The sequence below is a fragment of the Ptychodera flava genome, chromosome 19 (assembly GCF_041260155.1).
Source record: "Ptychodera flava strain L36383 chromosome 19, AS_Pfla_20210202, whole genome shotgun sequence".
In the NCBI taxonomy this organism is placed as follows: domain Eukaryota; kingdom Metazoa; phylum Hemichordata; class Enteropneusta; family Ptychoderidae; genus Ptychodera; species Ptychodera flava.
The window spans coordinates 25,216,492-25,238,298 of record NC_091946.1 but is presented as its reverse complement, the minus strand read 5'-3'; the positions used below and the strand labels follow the sequence as shown (position 1 = coordinate 25,238,298).

General features: G+C 39.5%; 1 protein-coding gene across 1 annotated transcript in view; it reads right to left on the bottom strand.

Moving 5' to 3' along the window:
* Positions 1 to 9,066, bottom strand: part of LOC139119058 (uncharacterized) — a 36,363-nt gene extending 27,297 nt beyond the window's left edge. The window contains exons 1-2 of the mRNA XM_070682674.1: positions 8,335 to 9,066; positions 7,045 to 7,087 (exon numbers count right to left, since the gene is read on the bottom strand). Of these exons, the coding sequence (XP_070538775.1) occupies positions 7,045 to 7,087; positions 8,335 to 8,412 (121 nt within the window). The 5' untranslated portion in view covers positions 8,413 to 9,066. The remainder of the gene's footprint in view (positions 1 to 7,044; positions 7,088 to 8,334) is intronic.
* Between the last annotated feature and the right edge of the window lie 12,741 nt (positions 9,067 to 21,807).

Below are 21,807 nucleotides of genomic sequence, written 5' to 3'. Positions count from 1 at the left end.
CTTTCTAACATGTCATGAAAGCGTGATGAATTGACCGCAGCCTTGAATTTCGCCTGTTGCCGCATTTCAATTATTACAGGAGAACACGGCGTGCATATCATGTATATTGCCAAATGACCGAGAAACGACATGTATAACTGACTCGATGAATAAATTGTATTTTTTTACTTCTCTATGGGCAATGAAATACAATGCTTGGTCTCTTAAACAACGAAATCCGGCATAGATTTACGCTCTATACTTCAAAAATGAGTGACAACTGTGTCGGATTGATTGGCGGGATTCAGGACTTTCAACATATATAGAACCTTTTCGGCCAATGAAATGCAAGGTTAGAAAACAGTTTGTCGTCCACCGCCAGGTGCTGCACAGACAACTTTGTTCAGTTGATATACCAACCTACGCCCTTTTCTTTGTTTTTTTGGTTTTTTTTGTTTTTTTTTGCGTGACTGTGTTTATTCTTCCAAATGCACATTTTGTCGTCTGTAATTTGGGTACCGTGAGACATTTAGACTGGCAATGTTTCGAATGCAGGAATAAGCAGCCGTTTTATTTATTCTTGCTCGTTTTCGCCATAGAAAACGCAACAAAGATACACCACTGTTGCCGAAATAGACGAACCGATACTCCTATCGTATGTTGAGGCAGAAAGTGCATTTTCGATATTCTGTGGTGGGCGAGCGCATTTTACCCCGGTAGCCACATGCTTACCGGTACTGTAATGACATCACACAAAGTGGGAAGTCATTTCGTTTCATGCTTGCAGCGTAGCACATTTTACGTCAGCTGCGGTGATCATTAGACAAACCACCAACTGCTAAAACACTCAACAATCCTGGTATGGCAAAATAAGATTAGCAAATATCGACTCTAATAAATTAACATCGTATTTCTAGCCTAGGGGTGTATTAATCGCTTTTTTGAGTCGTCGTTGTATACTTCAACAATATTTGATTATCATCATAATGGCCAACTTATTTTGTTGTTGTTGATTGTGACGATGATGTTGATAAGATCGATGAAGATGTAGATTATGACGATCATCATCATCATCATCATGATCATCATCATGATCATCATGATGATGATGATGATGATGATGATGATGATCATCATCATCATCATCATCGTCACAACCACCACCAACACCACCACCAACACCACCACCACCACCACCACCATCATCATCATCATCATCATCATCATCATCATCATCATCATCATTGTCGTCGTCATCATCGTCGTCGTCGTCAACGTCGTCGTCGACACTCAGACCACTAAAATGAGCAATAGTTGCAATCACTAAACCGACAATTATAACAAGAATAACAATCGTATATACCAGTATCCAATTCCCATCCTAGTATAAACATCACAAGAAAATGTCTCTTGGCACAATTTACAAAATGAAATCGTGCAGACGAAAAGAAGACACCCCACGTCTACGAATCACTCGTTGTAAGCAACAGAGTGCTTAATTTCATCAAGATTTTAATAGCAAAGCTGACCTTTGTATTTTGCTGATGATCAAAATAATGTGGTGTCCTTCCCCTAGTCACGATGGTAAATTAATAAAACAAGTATTTTGTGGCAAAATTCAGACGTGCTAGCTCCCGATCATTAAACTAGAAAGCGCAAGAGTCAATCACTGTCGTTGACCAGGTGTTTAGACTGAGACGAGCAGAAATTCGATACTTTGGCGAAGAGCAGTTTTCTCAATTTCAAAAAAATCATTTATGTGTTTCAGAAGTCTTCGCCCCAGGGTCAAAGCAAACCTCATTTCGTTAATGTTCGTTACGGAACCATACAGGCAATTGCCTTCTTGAGGATGGCGAGCATAATGAAAAAAAAAACGGGAGAAAGCAAAAGCAAATCTTCATGAAAACAATAAAGCAATGATCGTTTCTGTTTTGCTATTACGTTCGCTACCACCTCCTAACAGAGCTGGTATGAAAATCAAATCAACTTGTGAGAGCCTTTTCAGTCTATAAAATGCCTCGAAAAAAAGCAGCCTCGTACTGTTTCTTTCACTGACAAATGCTAAAAACAGGTGTCATGGTCTCCCATCGGAGGAGACGGTCAGGGATCACGCGAGATCATCGTTCAATTTTAAAAGTGTAATCGAGTTTTTTTACGAGTCTAGATTTCCCCTTTTTTGCTGCACCCTGTCGTCTGATCAGAACTCCAAAAATAGATTTGTTGCGCAGTTCCACTGATTCGATATTCCCACGGCAGCTACTAACATGTATTTTTATTGTTGGCCAGTACATGTGTGAAAAAATGGGAAACAGATATTAAAAGCAAAATTGTTCGTGTGTCTTGAGGGTACCTTTTAATCGGTCGTCGATGAAAATATTTGAAAATTAGATATCCAGAATTTTACTAGCGATCAGCAAAACGCTTTTAATGAGAGCTGGTTATACTGAACTTTCGAAAGGGCTATCGAATGGTGTATATGATACTAAATAATGGGCAGAAATGTCCCAGGGAAATTATGGTTCAGCACTAACGCAATGAAGTTTGCGCATGCGCACGGGCGTGACCGGATTCGGCTCTCTGACCGATAAATCTCGCGAAAAATTTGCACTTTTTGAAAAAACAAACAAATAAACTGGTCTGCACATGAATCGTCGATTTATGGTGAAAGGAATATATGTTCTGTCTATTTACCCATTTTATTATTTCGACATTTCCCATAATTTTAAGATTTGACCATGGTCACAGATGACAAATTGCGCATAAAAATAACCTCCATTGGAATTGCGCAGATCATTATATCAAAAGACAGGCCATTCAATATATGGCAACCATCGTGAAAAGAATGATTTTTTTTGGTGAAACTTCAATAAAAGAAAAAAATAAACACCCAAAGTTGCATTGAAGTGATTTTGAAATGCGCTGCAGCGAGAAACAACGAGAGCCTGTCAAGATCATGCATGTTACGAGGCGTCACACTAAATCGAAAGTAATAGTTTGACAAATACGTACTTAAGCCTATTTACAGCAAAGTGGTTCGCCAAACTACGTGGTTCTAGGTCACCGTTCATGGCGAAACAGATCCATCGATATCGCACTGGTACGCGACTGTCAATGTGGATTTGATACTTTGAAGCGAAACATACCAGGAACCGAGCATAGCATAGGGCATCATTAAGAAACAAACAAACAAACATTATCTGACCGACTCAGTATCGGAGTACCCAGCAAACTGACTTATCAAACAAACGGTGCATCTATGTTCATTATTACACCATATCTTAACGGTGTCACCACTATATATTTTGAACGTACGTAGAAATCGAAGATCGAGTTAGCAGTTTTCTGTAAGCCAGGAAGACAACTAATAACAGGTTAAGCATTCGCTTCTGGCTCCCGGTGTACATGAAACTCTGCAACACTCAATGCTTCAGGAAGTTTAAACACGATGTTCGTCGTTGCTTGCTGTCAGGTTTCTGTTTACTCTGTGTGTAAATGACACGGATGCAAAAAAAACTCCCATAAATTTGACATTGCAGTAATATTTTTCTCCGATGAGCCATCCACGTTTGTTCTCCTTGTCTTAGGAATATGTCTGATTGCCTGCACACAGGCTTTCAAAGTAAACGCATAAATTTGAGCCTTCCTTGACTACAAACTTAACACGCAACACAGTTAGCGATAGAATTTGAGGTATTACATCATTGTCTGTGAACTACATGCATACTTCAATCCAATGGCTGGGCCATTTACTGCCCTTCATAAATAGAATTAAAAAGCTGTGTGTATCACTGGGGCAGAGATAAACGGGCGAATATCCAAAGTTACAGCTGCTGTTCCTGTAATTACACAACCACACCATCTTTTGTCAAGCTCTCAATGCATTCTAGCAGAGCCACAAGCCATGATCTGAAGACACAGTCCTACTAGAACTATTGAGGTGCATATAGAACAGCAACGAGCAAGAAACTTTGCAGATACTGTACAGGCTCTTTGGACGATCTCCAGTCCATGATCAATCCATCCAGTGAATTTTAAATTTCACTGGATGGATTGATTCAATTCGCATGGATGTTAATTCTTCATCATCCTCCCCAGGTGTTACCCTCATTAAAGCAACTTAATTACTATTAGGCGGTGAAGAAACGTGGGTATTTTAATCCTTACAAACGATCATAAAAGGTCAAACAAAAAAACACGGGCAGTGGAGACACATCTTTCAACCTATTACACTGACTAATTACATCCAGATTATATTTATCAATCAGGTGATATCCCATGATAATCCAACTATCGGGAATTCCGTATTTTAAGAATGATATATATATATATATATATATATATATATATATATATATATATATATATATATATATATATATATATATATATATTTCAATAACATTTTGTGCTTTGTAAACAACGACACACAGCTAAGATGCATCACAGAACACCCTCAAAAATTGACAGGATTAATTAACGTATTGTCGAGATTATATATATATATATATATATATATATATATATATATATATATATATATATATATATATATATATATATATATATATATATATATATATATATATATATATATATATATATATATATATATATATATATATATATATACTGGAGATTATATATACTTGATACTTGAAATTATATAATACATACATACATGCATACACACATACATACATACAGCGCTATAACCCTTGGCAAGTATATCTTTACCTGCCTGCTGTAAGGGGTACCCCTAAGCCCAGTCATTACCATTTTCGCGGCCATTTAAAGTGACAAATGGCTCCATAGATGGATTATTGTAACAAATGAGATCGTTATCTCGCAGACCTTGCACATCGCACTGACGAGGCAAACGGACTCGCTTTCTTGGAGAATAAATGAAAGAGGACTCGTCCATATGTCTTCCTTTGTCACTGTCGGTTAGAATGGCTTTCATCATGATCAAGTAATAACGGTATCGGTGTTTTGAAGGACAAAGGCGATTTCCACCGTGATGAAATGTTTTCAGTGCTGCTTTAATATCAAACACGATACAGCTAAACAACATAACATTCTTTAAATATTTTCGACAATTAAGTGGTTAAAGTTCATCCCTTTTTAACGACTGAAATTAATGCGGCCGGCCTCATGCTCGGCAACTCCATTTTTATGCACTCGCGTACGGCTATCTTAACCATGTCGACAACCTGTTGGTGTTCATGTCCGTTTCACCGATGTCAAACAGCGCATGAACAGGATACAAACATCGCCAAGATCCGATATCATCAAGCCTTGCTTCAATGCGTCAGAGATTGGAAAAAAAGGTTCAATTTAAAGCACTCAAAATAAGGACCAGCCGATCGCGTGCTTATCCCTATCAGTGTTAAAATCAAGGTTGAATCACATGGGAGACAAGGTTAGGTCGACAATTAAGTTTGCTCGGTGACTGACTGTGACAGGATAATGTACTAGTTTTTTCCCCCGCCTTATCCCAGATAATCCTGATTGCGCCGTCTAACTTATTTCACCTAAGTCGACTTACTGTTCGCACCAACACGCCGCGGTATAGTTTAGTCTCGTGACTCAATTTGGAAAGCGGGTACACAAGTGATGACTGATATTAAGTATACGTAAATATGTTCAGCATATCGTGCCCCTTGTATAACTGCTTTCAGTTTTCTGAGCCACCGTGTTTTCCTGTTATATTTACAAACATAAAGCTCTATATAGCCCGCGTGATGCAGGGACTGTGCCCCAGTTAACAACCAACACATGAATAGCAAGTATTTAATAGACATAATATTCTCACACATAGCGACACGTGGTACATACGGATACACTCAATACACGTATACGTACCTAATACGTACGCGCGTACACAGACATTACGTAGATGCATGTACATGCTCACACATAGATGCATGCGTCGTCAATGAGGTAAGACTGCGTTCACAAAAAACGGTTAGGGGGGCCGGAGGAATTCAGGGGGATTCGAAAATTTTGGGGGTAGTAGAGGGGGGACTTGAAAATTTTGCTCTACCTGTAGGGGGGGGGACTTGAAAATTTTTTGTTCCCTTTTGTGTTTTACATTTTCCAAGTCCAAGTTTTTGTAGGTAATTTAATGAAAAATGAATACCATTTTTGATGTCATCCAAATGTTGTAATGTTAGTAATAATTTAACGGAATCTAGAACCATTTTGTCACATTTCATGACTTTTATCTCGAAAAAATCTAAGTCATGCGTGATTTGTTGTAAAAAACAAACTTAAGCCTAGTAACAGGGCAGAAGCTGCAACTGTTAATGATTTCTGCAATATTTCTATGTAATATAACAACTACAGTTTCTTGCCATCTCCCTACAGCATGCTCAAACACACAATATTTAGTTTGTCGACAAAGCCTGTATATATAAATATGTATTTGGTGATGATTGTCATTTTGTGTGCTCTTCAGCAGGAGCAATTGACCTGGCCAGAGTTGGATTAACTCAAGATGGCTTTAAGACCAAAAAATCTAAAAAAATTCATTGATGCATTTAAAGAACTTGCCTTGCGAATATGACTATACAAAGTGCTGAGACAGGTAATGTTGAACACTTGTGAGCAGAACGGCCCAACACATGTTTATTTTTTCTGCGCTCACATCCTTTACAAATATGCGGGCCTGTGATAGTTGGGGGAGGGGGACTTGAAAAATTTTGACCATATAGAGGGGGGCATTTGAAATTTTTTTAGGGTACTTAGGGGGGATCTAAAAAAAAATAAGATTTCAATCGCGATTCCTCCACCCCCCCCCAATCGTTATTTGTGAACGCAGCCTTATTGCTCGATTGATATGTCTCAATAATACACATTGCGCACATTAACACTGGCGAATACGATGAGACATTTTCGGTGGGGGCGTTCAATTACCCGCGGTATATGTGTTGTGTTCCATCACGCTGAAAGAGTCGGCGTCTCGAACATGCGCTCGTCCGGCTCATCATGCAGGGACCCCCAGGGCGTTGGGGGCCAAGGCTCCGTCACGTGTATCAAGAAGACGGTAACGAGCGATGTACTTACCGGCAATTTGTTCTTCTGTCAGCTTCGACGTCTGTGACTCGGTCTACGTTTCCATGGATACAAGGGAAAAAGAAACGATAATCAACCATATGATATTTTAGAAAAGGAACCAACTAAAGATAATGTGCAGGATATAGGATTTCAACTACTGCAATTTATCTGAAGCCATGAAAAAAAACTGCCCTCGGATGCAGCCTGATAATGCCAAAAATAATAGCCACAAAACATGCAGTGGTTCTGTTAGGGGGGAAACTTGGTCGTTCATTCTTTATACATATTTAAACATCTAATTTTCTCCTGTTAATTTTCTCGGTGTGAACGTCATTCATAAATGATGGTTCTATTTACAAAAGTGTCGTTGCGAGCAGCGCCCATAATTGTCGTTTACACACGGACCGTCCCTACTCGATGGCAGCTAAACATTCTGGGTCGCTATGCGAGATGAACTACAACTCTTGAGCTGCTTCTCCAACCCTTTTCTGTGCGGACGATGACACCCAATTAGTTGCTATATAATCTTCCATGCGGGCGCCTCTCTCTTTCATCATGGTGAAATTTATCGCTTTAAACTCATCTACTACAGCATTTTTTGCACAAGGACAGAGATCGTTCATCGATGAAGATTCTGTTGATGTATGGGTGGATACCTGTTACACATGCTAAATCTCGCTTGGACTCATCAATATGCAAAAGCCCTCTGTATCTTGTATGGGTGTGAGTTATGATGTGAATTCTATTGGAAGTGCATAGTGTTTTTATTTTCAGGAGAATCGATGAGGTGGGGAATACGAGAACTGCCAGCCGTATCAGATGCTGGTTTTTTTTATTACTAGCGATACGCGTCTCCTCTCGGACGATTTATTCTGAATACTGCGTGACACACCACATCAAACTCCAGTGCGCATCTCAGTGCGCGTGTGTTTTGGTCACAGTGATGCATGCGACACCCCGGGAGATAGGACTTGTCGGCCAGTGTCACCTTCCTCTTTCTACAGGCAAACGCTATTTCCAGAAACGGTCGTGACGCGATTCATGATCTCAATCGCAAAAAAGGGCAACCAGAGGGTACAATTACTTGAGGAGAGCAAATTCGAATGTCATTGATGAACGAATGGAGTTCACAGAGGTCCCGAGAAAAGACATTCAGAAATTTTATAAAAGGTCACTCGAAACTAGGGAAACAGTCACATGAGGAAGTCATCTCTTTCCTGGCAGAACACTGGTAATCAATGGGTCAGAGAGAGAGAGAGAGAGAGAGAGAGAGAGAGAGAGAGAGATGGTGATTCTTACCATTACGTCGGTCTCCTCCAGGGTTGCCTCTGTTTGGTCTTCCACCGACAGATCGCGTTGACTGTTGTAGACGTTCATTCACCGTGTCCAGCGCGAGTGGAAAATGACATCCGATTAAGACAACATCACATCAAATTAACTTGGGAGTGTAATTTGCTCGTACCCGGATATTCAATTCGATGTGACGACACAGCGCCGGCTATTGTGCGGCGGTGTTGCTTTCCTTTTCAGTCGAGTGAGCGTGTCTGCCTGTATTTCCCAAGGACGAGCTGTCGACGACTTCGAGCTTGTATCCTACAAGTGTGTGCGCCACGCTTTACGGTGAGCCAGCAGCACGAACCGTGGAGACCCCGTGATACGCGCGGAACACACCGGACACGGCTGAACGCTGACGCCGTTGACTGTGCGAGTACCAAGCCGTTCGGTGTTTCTCCTGTCACACTGGCGCCTCTATACCTCTCCGTGGTTAGGAAAGACTGTCCAGGTTTACAGGACAACCTGTTGTACTATACTAGCCTTGCCTTGCCTACTTGCATATGTCGCTGCTTCAGCCTTTGCATTGTTAATGAGGAACACACGATACAATTCTCAAGATCGTCACAGAAGAAACGTCCCACGGGAAATTTGCATGCAGCCACTGCGGGCCGCGAGAGAGCACGCTCGAATTGAGAGTTATTAGCTATATTCTGCTTATAGTGAGAAAAATACGTATCGTTTCTCTACAAATTATGTTTTTTTCGCATGGTGTAAGGCGAACGTCCAGAAAGACTCGACCGCGTAGTGTTCGTTCTATGATAAATCCTCGTATTAGGAGAATGCACAATTTATGTAAAGTGAACATTTCTCATGTACACACCAAAGAGATGATATCGAATCAGGTTATCATATTTGTACAATGTCACGTCACGCCATCACGATGTCACGGTGTATGGCTTTGGATGTGACTGATGAAATATTCGTCATTATTCCAGACGATGCGGCATCTGTATTATGGAGCGCCGCCACTCGCAAAGATAGGGCGCACCGAAACGCGTCAAGTCGGGTACCATTTTATCAAACTGCTCTCCGATAACGTCAAAATACATGTAATGCCATGCAATTTCGTTTACGGTTATTTCACAGTTATATCATGAAATGTATCATATCATATCATATTGTCTCGTTACGTGTCATCACACGTCACGTCACGTCACATAACGTCACGTCACATCATATCAATCATATCACATCATGTCATGGCAAGCATTTGATGCGGCATGACATAATTCTATTGTCACGTCGACCATGCAACAATCCGACCATCATCAACCCTATGACACCAAACAATATATAATGATCATGATAAATCATGTGATGCCAGCTAGGTCGCTTGAATTCACCCAACGCTATGGCACCATATCACATCAGGTCGTTTAGCGTCGCAGAATATCGTGCTTATTGGCTCATTTTATTCCCCCGTATATTGCACGTACATTCAGATGGCACCACACTGTATTACTCTGAACCACATATATTACTTTGAAAAAAAAACCAAGATGTTCAATATAGTATTTTTTCGGGCGTCCCGCTAGCTAATACATAAAGTCTGGGATGATTAAGCATTCGACATGATAGTATTTTAACTTTTATCGTTTTGTGCCAATAAATATTGTAGTTTTTTTACAACTGCAATAAATATATGTTAAGTTATATGTAAAAGATATGATCCACTTTAAGAATGTTAAATTGGCAATTTACCAATTCGGAAAAAGAACTTCTTCATATTGACATAGGCCCAATGTTTCTCTCTAGTATATCTTTAGAAATATGTGACAAAAGAGAAAATGTTGTCATCGATCATGTTTCTTGTATGTATGTATGTATGTATGTATGTATGTATGTATGTATGTATGTATGTATGTATGTATGTATGTATGTATGTATGTATGTATGTATGTATGTATGTATGTATGTATGTATGTATGTATGTATGTATGTATGTATGTATGTATGTATGTATGTATGTATGTATGTATGTATGTATGTATGTATGTATGTATGTATGTATGTATGTATTGCGAACGTATGTTTGTATGAACTTAGTATATTTGGATAGATAGATAGACAGACACGTACTAGACAGACAGATAGATCGATAGATAGATGGATAGACAGACAGACAGACAGATAGATAGATAGATAGATAGATAGATAGATAGATAGATAGATAGATAGATAGATAGATAGATAGATAGATAGACAGATGAAAGCGCCAAGTACAACTTCCCCTGTGTAAAATGGTCACGTGATCAACAGCCTTGTCTCGTTGTATGGATATCTCATTGACAGGAACACGTGATCAGTTGTCCCCTCTTGTTTATAGTGAAGCATCCTTAGCAACAGCGATGCATTGCCGATGATGCACGTCTTCGGCGTTATGAGACACTCTGTCTAATTGAAATAATTCGTCGAGTGGATTTCTGTGTTTATTGCGCGATGAATTTGATCCATAATCGAATTCCTTTCACCGACATATCACGATTCGTTTTTAAAGGGTCCCCTTATCCGGGCTATTACAATATACCAACCAAGTTGGAATATTTTTTTGCTACCCATCGGCAGCAGAAGTTACTATCGCCATACGTAAACAAGGGCAATTTGTTGTGATGATTTCAATTTCAACGCATTTAATATTGGCATTTTAATTTCCTGCAATATCATATCACACAACCGAGAATATTTCGCCCCTAGGCTGTAGGGAAGTCAGTTTGTGACTTTTTCCTGGCCATATTTTCCTGAAACACAGCGCCTGTCATTGAGCGCGATGAGACATATGAGATTTCGAATGGCGGGCTACGATGCGCGACGGAACACGACTTGGAACAAGACGATTGCCTGTCCTCGATAAGGCAACCGAGGAAGCGATGATTTAAATCTCGCTTAAACGGAAGAATTCCCCTCCAGGCTGTTTGTGTAGAGATAACAAAATAATTGCGTTTAATGATTGGATTTTGTTTCTGTGTCTCAGTCGCTAAAACCCCAGAAAAGCTGTACTTTTCAAAGTGTGATTTCAACGTACTAGACTGTGGACACAGATAACACTGATCAAGTATTGTCAGCGAAACAAAACTGTATTTGTGTTACCAAAACAGCGGTTTTGATTTGCGATTATCAGTAGTAATGTTAAAAACAGTTCAGCTAATATATATTGCATTGTATAATGAGTGAATTTAAAAAAGAAGTATTTCATGACTATTTGTTGATAAATAATGTCTTGTGGAACAGACAGCACTGCAGACGACGAACATAACAAGTTTCATTAAGATAATACCGTAGATCCCAAATAAAACAAATATCACCGCAATATTGCCATTTTATTATTGTAATTCTCTACGCTCACACCGGAGATTAATCTTCCACATAGTATGGCATTCTGACGTGTAGACGCTAGTTGACAGTGGACACGGATTTACTGACACCGGTCCAATATTCGCACTCAATAAACCGATATGACTATGGCCGCCGGGGGGCTGTTCGACTGGGATATGTTCTAACAGCTGCAGAAAACTCTGCAGAATTCAAGCGAATAAAAGTGACAACAAGAACTGTTCTCTGTTGTATTCTTTCATTTATAAGCTCTTTGGAAATGGAAGTGTTCACTAAAATAACGGGAATAATTTAGAACGCACATTAACGTAAAGCCTGTTGTTTTATTATAATGTGTTTCCGAATCGTTTCATGTCATCATTTGTTCCTAAAATCTCAATGTATCGTAGGACTGCGCAGTTAAGGGAGGCGGTCGTCGGGACTGCGCATGTGCGACTTTCTTGTTTACAATTTCATACACTATATATAGATCCATCATGTCGACATAGCTGCAAAATTTAAATTTAACGACGTACATTATGGTATAAATGTGCAGGGGCTATTCGTCCTCCTCTTGTTTAACGATGGATTGGAGTTGATTAGTGGAGTTCCTGGAGAATCCCTCTCCTCGATCGGACAATCACGCCTTCCCTTGCGCGAATACTTGCCAACAACGTGATCCTTAACCCTAACCAAACTGCTTGACGCGAAACGTTCGGTGGGGTGGGGGAATTACTTTATTGAGAGCGTAACTGTCCAGATACCGACAATTACCACATTAAACCACGCTCCGAAAACACATTTGATACCTACATGTAACTAGATTGAGTTCCCAAGTGTAATCGTATTCCGAATCTATATCTGCATTCAAAAACAAAACATTGACTTGGGTTTAGTTCTTACCATTGAAGTGTTTACCAAACAGTTAAATAAAGGCACTATCCCTCCAATGCGAGCTTTTAAATTTTTTCAAAATGTTATTCTTTTAAGTGAATGAACTCCACTGAAAATTTAGGTAACTCTCATATCGGAAATGACAGTTTTTAGAATTCCTTGAAATTCTTCGAGCAATTTTAAAACTATCACCTTTTTCAGAATCAAAAATACGGAATAACCTTATACCTTGCAAAGAAGCAATTAGCTTCACAGGTATCCCGAAGTTTAAAATTCAAAATGGCCGCTACTGTCAGTGGTATATCTCCGACATCCGCACAGGAAAAAAGGTACTCGATTTTGGAAACGTAAGCAAAATGTGGCTGTGAACAGCTGAAGGGAGGGGTTTGACGGAACTACGCACATAGGTCGTATGGGACCCATGCGATCGATATAAATACTGTATCCGATGTACGTTGGCGAGTTATGAAAGTTAAAAACATAACATGTTAAAAACGTTTGTCAGAACGTACATCGTGAAATTTAAATGTTGCAGTAATTTTGACCTGACGCACACGGATATCATGCATAAATTACATTGTTTGTAAACAAGTAAGTTAGTTACACAGGCGCAGTTCATTCCGACGACCCCCCCCCTTCCATTTTAATTTTCTCAGCAAGGCCATTGAAAGGAAATTCTTTGTTTGCCATCCTTGGGTTTTTTGAAAACCTACCAGCCAGCCAGGGAAAAAACAAACACAGACAAAAAACACGAGTGTATTAACATAAGCTTAATTTTTATTTGGTTTCCTTTGCAAAAATGATATTTTTATATTAATAATAGTGTTAATATTGTCTTTGTTTTCTTATTTTTCTCTAAAAACCTTCCAGCACACGGACAGCAAATGGAGAATTTTGTTTAAAGTGCCTAAATTCAAAACAAATCTACACAACCTGTACGCCAGTTAATAACTGCAAGCTTTTCGGCGAATGAATATTTTGTTCCCTTGGCACATTTTCTGACCCCATATTATTATTAAGTTACACCCTATACGAGCTATATTATTGCGTGAAGACTTATAACATCGAAGGGCTGTCATTTTATTTCTAGAGAACTAGATTTGAGCGACTTTCGTGTTTTTTTCTGAAAGGGCCTTCTCCATCTGTGTTCCTCTCAAGTATACTTACTTGAGTGTGATAATGAAAACAAAACGCTACCTCGACATGCTGACTATTGTAAGAAATGACAGCGCCGAGACCTCATACGAGCATAAACGTTCTCCTATATTTTTTGAAATGACCCTTACAATTTCACCTTGTCACGACCGCTTTTGTAGATGTTATGATATCCAATGTGAACGAGCGATATCGGGGGAAAATCTTAATAAGACTCCGTCACGTTCCCATGTTTCATTTGTCTTGTTCCCGACTCTAATAACATCGTTCAAAACTGCCAATCAAAATGTTGACTCGATTGCCTCTCAGACTCGGCTCGTCGTATTTCTTTTTTTTTCTTCCAGACTTTGGTGCAGTCAGCGTTTGCCGCGCGGCCTCTGATGTTACAATACCAAATCAATTAATTCGGCTGTCAGTTATTGCAATTTACCCTCAGGTGACAAACAGTTTGAGTTTTTCATGTACCTGATTATTGTCATGTCACACTCAATGGTGAAATGGATTTTTGATTGACATTTGCGTATGAAAGGTGGCATGTTATAATGCTTACTTAATAACAGCGATGGGCGCATGGATGGAGCGAAAACTTTAAAGAGATGCTTTTCGACAGCAGTTTTTCTTCATATCAATCCATATATTGACAGCAACTTCTTGGTTTGCTCTCGGGGATGTATGAAAACACATCAGGTCTTGGAAACATTACATTGTATTCATGACATGCTATGCCTTCCTGGTGACAAAGTAATTAAAACACGGACAGCTGGTCAATCATGATGAATCCGTATATTTCTCTCTTACAAATTCGAAACATCGGATGCTAAAACTGACGGATTTGCGAATGGCAAAAGCGACGTTTTCTAGGTGGAGTGTGTGTTATTTATGCGAAAAAAGTTGAGTTTTGTAATTTTACCTTGAAGCGTAAACAATATGATTCAGATCGCCATAAAGAACCGCATTTGCTATAGCCCTGAACATGTGACGTCATAAGATATTATACAGTAGTTCTGTAAGACTTGAAAATGCTTCACTTACTTCAAGTTCAAATGCTGTCAAGCATCTGAAACTTGCTGAGTTTACACACAAGATGTCTTTTGGAATCGCCAAGCAGTAAAAGTAAACCCTTGTTTCAAGTATCAAGTGTTCCTTTGTAATATCTTTTCAAGATTTGAACAACTTTCACCGATCATGTTCGTCAGTTTTTTAGGTTGTATTAAAAATTCTGTCGAAATTTGCGAAATTTGACCTTATTTCCTTAAGTTTGAAATGTTTCTTTTTCTAAGTTTGGAGTAGTTGAAACAGTTTTGAAATCTTGTTTGAATTACTTTCAGTCAGTTGCTAACCATGAACATGTGACGTCAATGTGACGTCACTCGCTCTTATGCTGGCAACGTTAAAAGAGCGTCTGCGTGCACTGTGTGTTCTGATATCATTAATGTAAAACAATACTACAGCAGCCGTTGCACATTTCCTTGGTAACCGTTACTTAGCAATTACAATGCTTTGGTATCGTTCGTTCAAGGGAAAATGTTGTGCGCTAAAAGAGTAGAATTAATTGCAAATAGTTAAGGAATTGCCACCAAAGGCTTTCAGGGAGGGACAAAAAAGGTCGGGGAATCCACCGTACGCAGGGATTCGTTCAATACCAGAAAGGTGCACTTAGAACGAAATTTAGATGACGGAGCGTATAGATCGACCAGGGCGAAAAAAAAAAGAAAATCAACTATGGGCGAAAAGCTGAAACAAAGACTTTGATATATCTCTTCATGAGAACTGGAGTTAAAACAAAACATGGCATGTGTTGATTGTAGCTGATTTCAAGTGCTGGATAAATGCTGTAGCTCGCAGTAGTGACATATAGCTATGGAGGGCGGTTTATGCAAAAATTCATTTTCTCAGTGTGTAAACGACTGAGCTAAACCACTCGTAAGGGTTTCATGGCGTTTCCTGGTGATAAACTATAAAATTTCGTGAAACACTACAGCACCGTGCGCTTTCCGCCTACGACAGACGTATCATGTATATTATTAACCGATAGGAAAAATTGTAATCTTAAATTGTTGTAATGAAAGGATAGGAGCAGTGAAAGTTTCATTTTCGCCACGATTTCCAAGTCACGCTTTGAGGCCAGATATGCAAAGCCTTGTCTTTTGTAGAATGGAGTCAAATAAATCAAAGAAAGACATGCCGTCGTCAGTTTATCGGGCGACGGCCGCTGCTACAGTATGTTGTCCTTTTTTCACAATCATGGAGCTTCATCCTATTGCGCGCAAGTCAACCATGCAAAATTAATCTAGCGAGCCAATCGGTTTTTGACAGGTTTCCGAGATGCCTTTGAGTCCAGAAAGTGCATTTAGAAGATTAATCCATACATCATTCACACACAATTCCACGAACAATCGCCACACAATTCATCTGACGAAATGAACACAAGCCGGGTCGTTTCGTTTCACCGACGATGGGGTATACTTGTGCCTCGTTGAGCTTTTCCGGTGTGAAGGAAATCCGCTAAGCATTCAAAAAAGACACTTATTAACTATCACAAAGTTCAGTAATTCCTGATATTATTTCAAAAGATAGAAACTCTTGTGTTTTTCATTGCTGAAAACGACTTGACTCGTGTCTAACCACTATACTGTGGATTTACTTTCCTTGACGTACACTTGTGCACCGGGCATGAGAATCGGCCAGCTGAATCAGTACTCAACACTGAGTCCCGACCGCGCAAACTGATAGCAGCGATAGTGTTGAAGTTAATCAGTACACGTTGGTGCGTCTCTAAAACGCTGTATAAGCACCGTCCGCGACTTCTCCACAAGATAGCGTCACATCTTAAATTTTCATTTGAATCTGCGCTTAGAATACGCAGATTGAATTCGTCAGGAACTAATATGGGGGCGCATAATCTTCCTAAGATAGGTTTAGCGGTCATGCCTCTCGACCTCTCAGGGCTGGCTTTGGGTGCTCGTTATATGAAGTCACTAATTACGATTGACGTAGTAGGAAGCATTTCTTCAGGGGATCCGGAGCGCATATATTTTTGGCAACGAATTTGGAGAATGAATCCTTTGACTTCATTTTTTTTTTTTGCTCAGGAAACCATGAAAGGTAGGTAACATAACGTTACAAATCTATAATGCGTTGTTGCAAGCCGACGACGCTCAAGGCTCCTGCTAATGACTGGCGACTGACAGCCAATGAGAGGCCTTAATCCCCAGGGTCAAAGATTACAATCGGGTGGGTCTGGGTGTGATAACAATGACAAAACGGATCGATGATTAAAATACTCGATTTCGCCCATAAATCTCGTCCGGATGTGTCCCGCCGATACATGGTCATCCGCCCGCAAAAGAGTATTAACAATCAAAGATTGCCAAAGTACTTGTTAGAAGGAAGGGGAACGTTATGCCGGAAAAAGAGAAACTATTCTAGATACACAGGTCGCTAGTGACCGCTCTTCGACGGATTGGATGAATAACGACGAGATTAGTTTTTCCCGAAGGGCTTTTCCGGCGCGGGAGTAGGGTGTAAATATCGCGCTCGGAGTAATCTCTCTCGAGATGGAGGCCAACGTGAGATTTGATGTGCTAGTTTCAGTCGTTGAACAGAAAATGCCTGCAGCCAAAATCTCGGACGGCGACGAAGCTTTCTGCGCGTACGCATAGGAGGTTCGACCGTACCACAGTTCCTATAGGGCTGTTAAATTCTGCAGGTTCAATAACCATGACAGTTCAAAATCGAGCGTAGACCAAGTCAAGATACATGAACATGAAATTAATCCTAGGTCCTGAAATGCTATCAAAAGATACAAGAAATCTATGTCACGTGATCGAGTGGCACAGGGTAAAGGTCATAATATCTCAAAGAAAAGTTACTCGAGTCTTTATGGCTGCCACAAACTGTCGACTGTTGAAATGATATCTCCACCGCACGGCTGCAAGAAGGTAATTCTTACATAGCTCATAATAATTTTCAGTTACCGTATGTTGTTGTTTTTATGCTGATCGAAGACGACAACCGGCGGACTACTCACTCTGCACTTGTAAAGTGACCTCTCCTCGACAAAGATAATCATTCTAAAACAATTTTTTTTTTATTGTGATACGATTCGATATATACAAACACACAACAAAATCAAACATGTAAGATACACATATGCAAAAATGCATGGATACATACAGAGATACATACATAGAGAGATACATAGATGCATACATACACACATACATACATACATACATACATACATACATACATACATACATACATACATACATACATACATACATACATACATACATACATACATACATACATACACATACATACATACATACATACTACATACACACATACACATAACCAACATACATACATACATACATACATACATACATCATACATACATACATACATACATACATACATACATACATACATACATACATACATACATACATACATACATACATACATACTTTTCCAGTAAGATGTCGTTTCGATGACGTAATGTTCTGTCTTAAAGTGGTTATATTCAGCAATATCATACAAAACGCTTTAAACACAAAAATGAAACAACTTCTGCAGAGAATTGTATTCCTCAAAGGCGATGTCATCGTTAGAGGAAAATCGGTGCTGATGACAGTGATGCCGGTAGATTAGAACGTTGATTCTCACGTTAAGACGTCATCAATTATGCCGTCCTCACCACCTGCAGCTCGCGGGATCTGAATGTATACTTTGACACAATTCGAGCCGATGAGCATTTAATTCTCGACAGCCGAGGATTAATTCCCACACATGTAAAAGCTGTATGACCATATCGAACCTGCATTCAAATATATCTGTCAAAAAATGAACTTGAAGATGGAACCTCTGTACATGAGTATGAAGTTACAGCCGATTTATAGTCAGCTGAAGAAGATGCTATAGGGTTTCCAGCTCTTGTTAAATCAACATTAAAATAGTCAAATTGATCAATATGATCGGCTTGTATCTCAAATAGATCAATTTTGTCATTTCATGCTAAAAGAATATGGAGTGAAATAGATTGTTTGTAGTATATAAACCCTGATGTGTCTTCAATCTAACGACCATGAACGGCGTCAAATATGTCAATCGGCAGATGAATATTTCCCAGTGTCCTTGTGAGAAACTTACAGAGTCTTCTTGGCTTAGACTACTTGACAATATCATTTCCCCATTGGCACGGCCCAATTTTATGGAACGGTTATTGTGTACTTTATTCGTGTCTTTATCTCAGTCTACGTGCCCCGCAGTGTTTGTGTCTGTGCCTGTCTGTCAATCTGTCTGTCTGTCTGTCTTGTCTGTCTGCCCGTCCGTCCGTCTGTCTGTCTGTCTTTCTGCCAGTCTGCATGAAATGTATGTCTGTACATTATATAAAAATGTATGTATGTATGTATGTATGTATGTATGTATGTATGTATGTATGTATGTATGTATGTATGTATGTATGTATGTATGTATGTATGTATGTATGTATGTATGTATCTATCTATCTATCTATCTATCTATTTATCTATTTATCTATCTATTAGATACAATATAGTATGTATGTATAAATATAGTATGTACGTATCTATGTACATGTTTAACATTGTATGTATGTTTGTATGTATGTATCACGTATGAATAATCTATATGTAATGTATGTATCTATGCAATCATGCACCTATGTCGGTAGGTAGGTGACAAATAAGCACAATATACGGTAGGGCATGGGGGTACCGGACTTACCCTCAGACGATGACGAGTTAGAGACGTCAGCATAGTGTTGTGCCCTTAAGCTAGGCACTTTACTCATCATTGTTTCATTTCGTAATGGCTGTCTATAAGAAACTACAGATTTGGCTGTCTAGCTGCATGCATCCTTTATCAATATAGATGTATTGCCTGAGGGTCAAAGTGTTACAATAACTAGTACTGTTACCGAATTTGGCCGAGCATATCCCCGTCGTTAGCCGTTTTCAGATGACTATAAACAGACCCGCAACAACTCAAAAGTCATTGGGGTAACACATACTCCAAGAGTTTAAAGGGACAAAGTCGGCCATTTTTCATGAATTTTGTTTGATACGAGATACTACTTATATTGTTTGACATGTTGAAATATACTGAATGAATGGGTGACCATGCATATATTCGACCCTGGTTTTACACACGAATTGCGAAAATGAATTAATGGTCATGACCATTTATTCATTTTCTCGATCGTTTCATGTATCGTGTCAAAAACCGGGGTCGAATATATGCATGGTCACCCATTCATTCACTATCTTTCAACATGTCAAACAATATAAGTAGTATCTTGTATCAAACAAAATTCATGAAAAAATGGCCAACTTTGTCCCTTAAATTGATAATTATTCAACGTAAGACTCAATGCGTTCTAGGTGTTCTGTTGGGAAAATTGCCATACTAAATCGAGTTTTGTACATGGAAATTACGTAGGATCACATGGACAGGACGAGTAGAGTGTTTTCAGAGTGCCGGTGTTCGTGATCAACGTGTTTCTATGTCACATTTTATTGATATGAACCCTGGTTTGGAAGAGCCTTCTTAAAGGTATACAGTCACCTGTAATCTAAATATGCCCATATATGGTCAAAGGGGCGTTCCTTGGTATTCAAAATGCCCATGTGAGGGCGCTGTTTTTAAAAAGCGGCCACCCGCTTAAAATCTGTGATTGGTTAGATTTTCTCTTACCATGGTAACTGTGGCAAAATTGGAACAGGTGACAGTATACCTTTAAGAGACTTGCTTATCTATCGAATAAAATAACACGCTCGTTGCGCTGGGTAGTATATATTGAAAGAAACCTCCAAATTATGGGGCCGAGCGGTTCGCCACGATAATCGGCTTGGATCCACTTCCGTTGCCAACAGGTAATAATCTTGTCCTATGAAAAGATCGGAATTGGACGAGGTTCCCCCATCCGGAGGGCTAGTCATTACTGCTGGTTAACACTAGTGCCGGATAAAGGGAGAATTGCTTCGCCTTTTATTATGCAGAGTCAAGGGTTTTGCATCTGCGTTGACAAGAGGTTGCCAGCGTATCGCTAACTTGTGACCGAGATGTATAATTAATAAAATGGTATGAAATACGGTTTCGGCGTATTCTTGTATGGATTGCGCTGTTTACCTTTACCCGGGGGCAAATAACGAGTCACTTATTAATTTAAACCAAACAGCCATAAGCATCACCGTGTAGTCTCGACGGGCAATAGTCATTCACTTCAATAGATTACAACATCTGCTCCGCTTCCTCGTTCCCTCAACTCACCACGAGATCAGACTATCGGAAAATTCAGCATTTTTTTTTTCAAATTGGTCTCGCGACCTAGGGTATCTGTTCACGCAGCAAAGAAGTCGGCGATCGAAGACACTCGGTCTACTGCTAGCAAACAAGCTGTTGCAATTTTGACCGCGACTCTCCTGCTCACCTGGCGTTCAAGAAAGGACACAGAGTCTTCCATGTGTAGGCTGACACACAACGTATTCATATAAATTACGAAACTAGGCTACAGATATTATCACACTTGTGACAGTAAAACAACGAACGAAAGTGTAATTTTCGTGTCAGCTACAATATTTAAAATGGAGGGCATTGAATCAGCTACATATATACATATGCAAATTACTCACAAATTGAAGTTAACGTATAGAGATTCTCACGTAATCATTTTTTGAAATATCGTCAACACTGTACAGTATTCATTATGCCCGGCAGCGGCTGAACCGCATACGACAGTGTAATGCAAGAAGAAATATATGCATGCAATACATATTGAAGGTTTTAAGTATAGGAAAGATTGCCTTTTTTCTGAGGGCGGAGGTGGGGCCAATATAGAATGAAAAATCAGAATTTTAATTGTGTAGAACAAGGCTACTCTATACGAGACTGGAACATTATATGGGTCGTTGGAGAGCTCTATTACCATTGATTTCCGGAATGAGTGCAGTACATGATATGTACGCCATACGTGTCTGGCTTTGGCATACCATTCTCGAATGCAAAAGCCCATGCGCACAAGGTGCAGTGAGTACGCCACAGGCGCATATT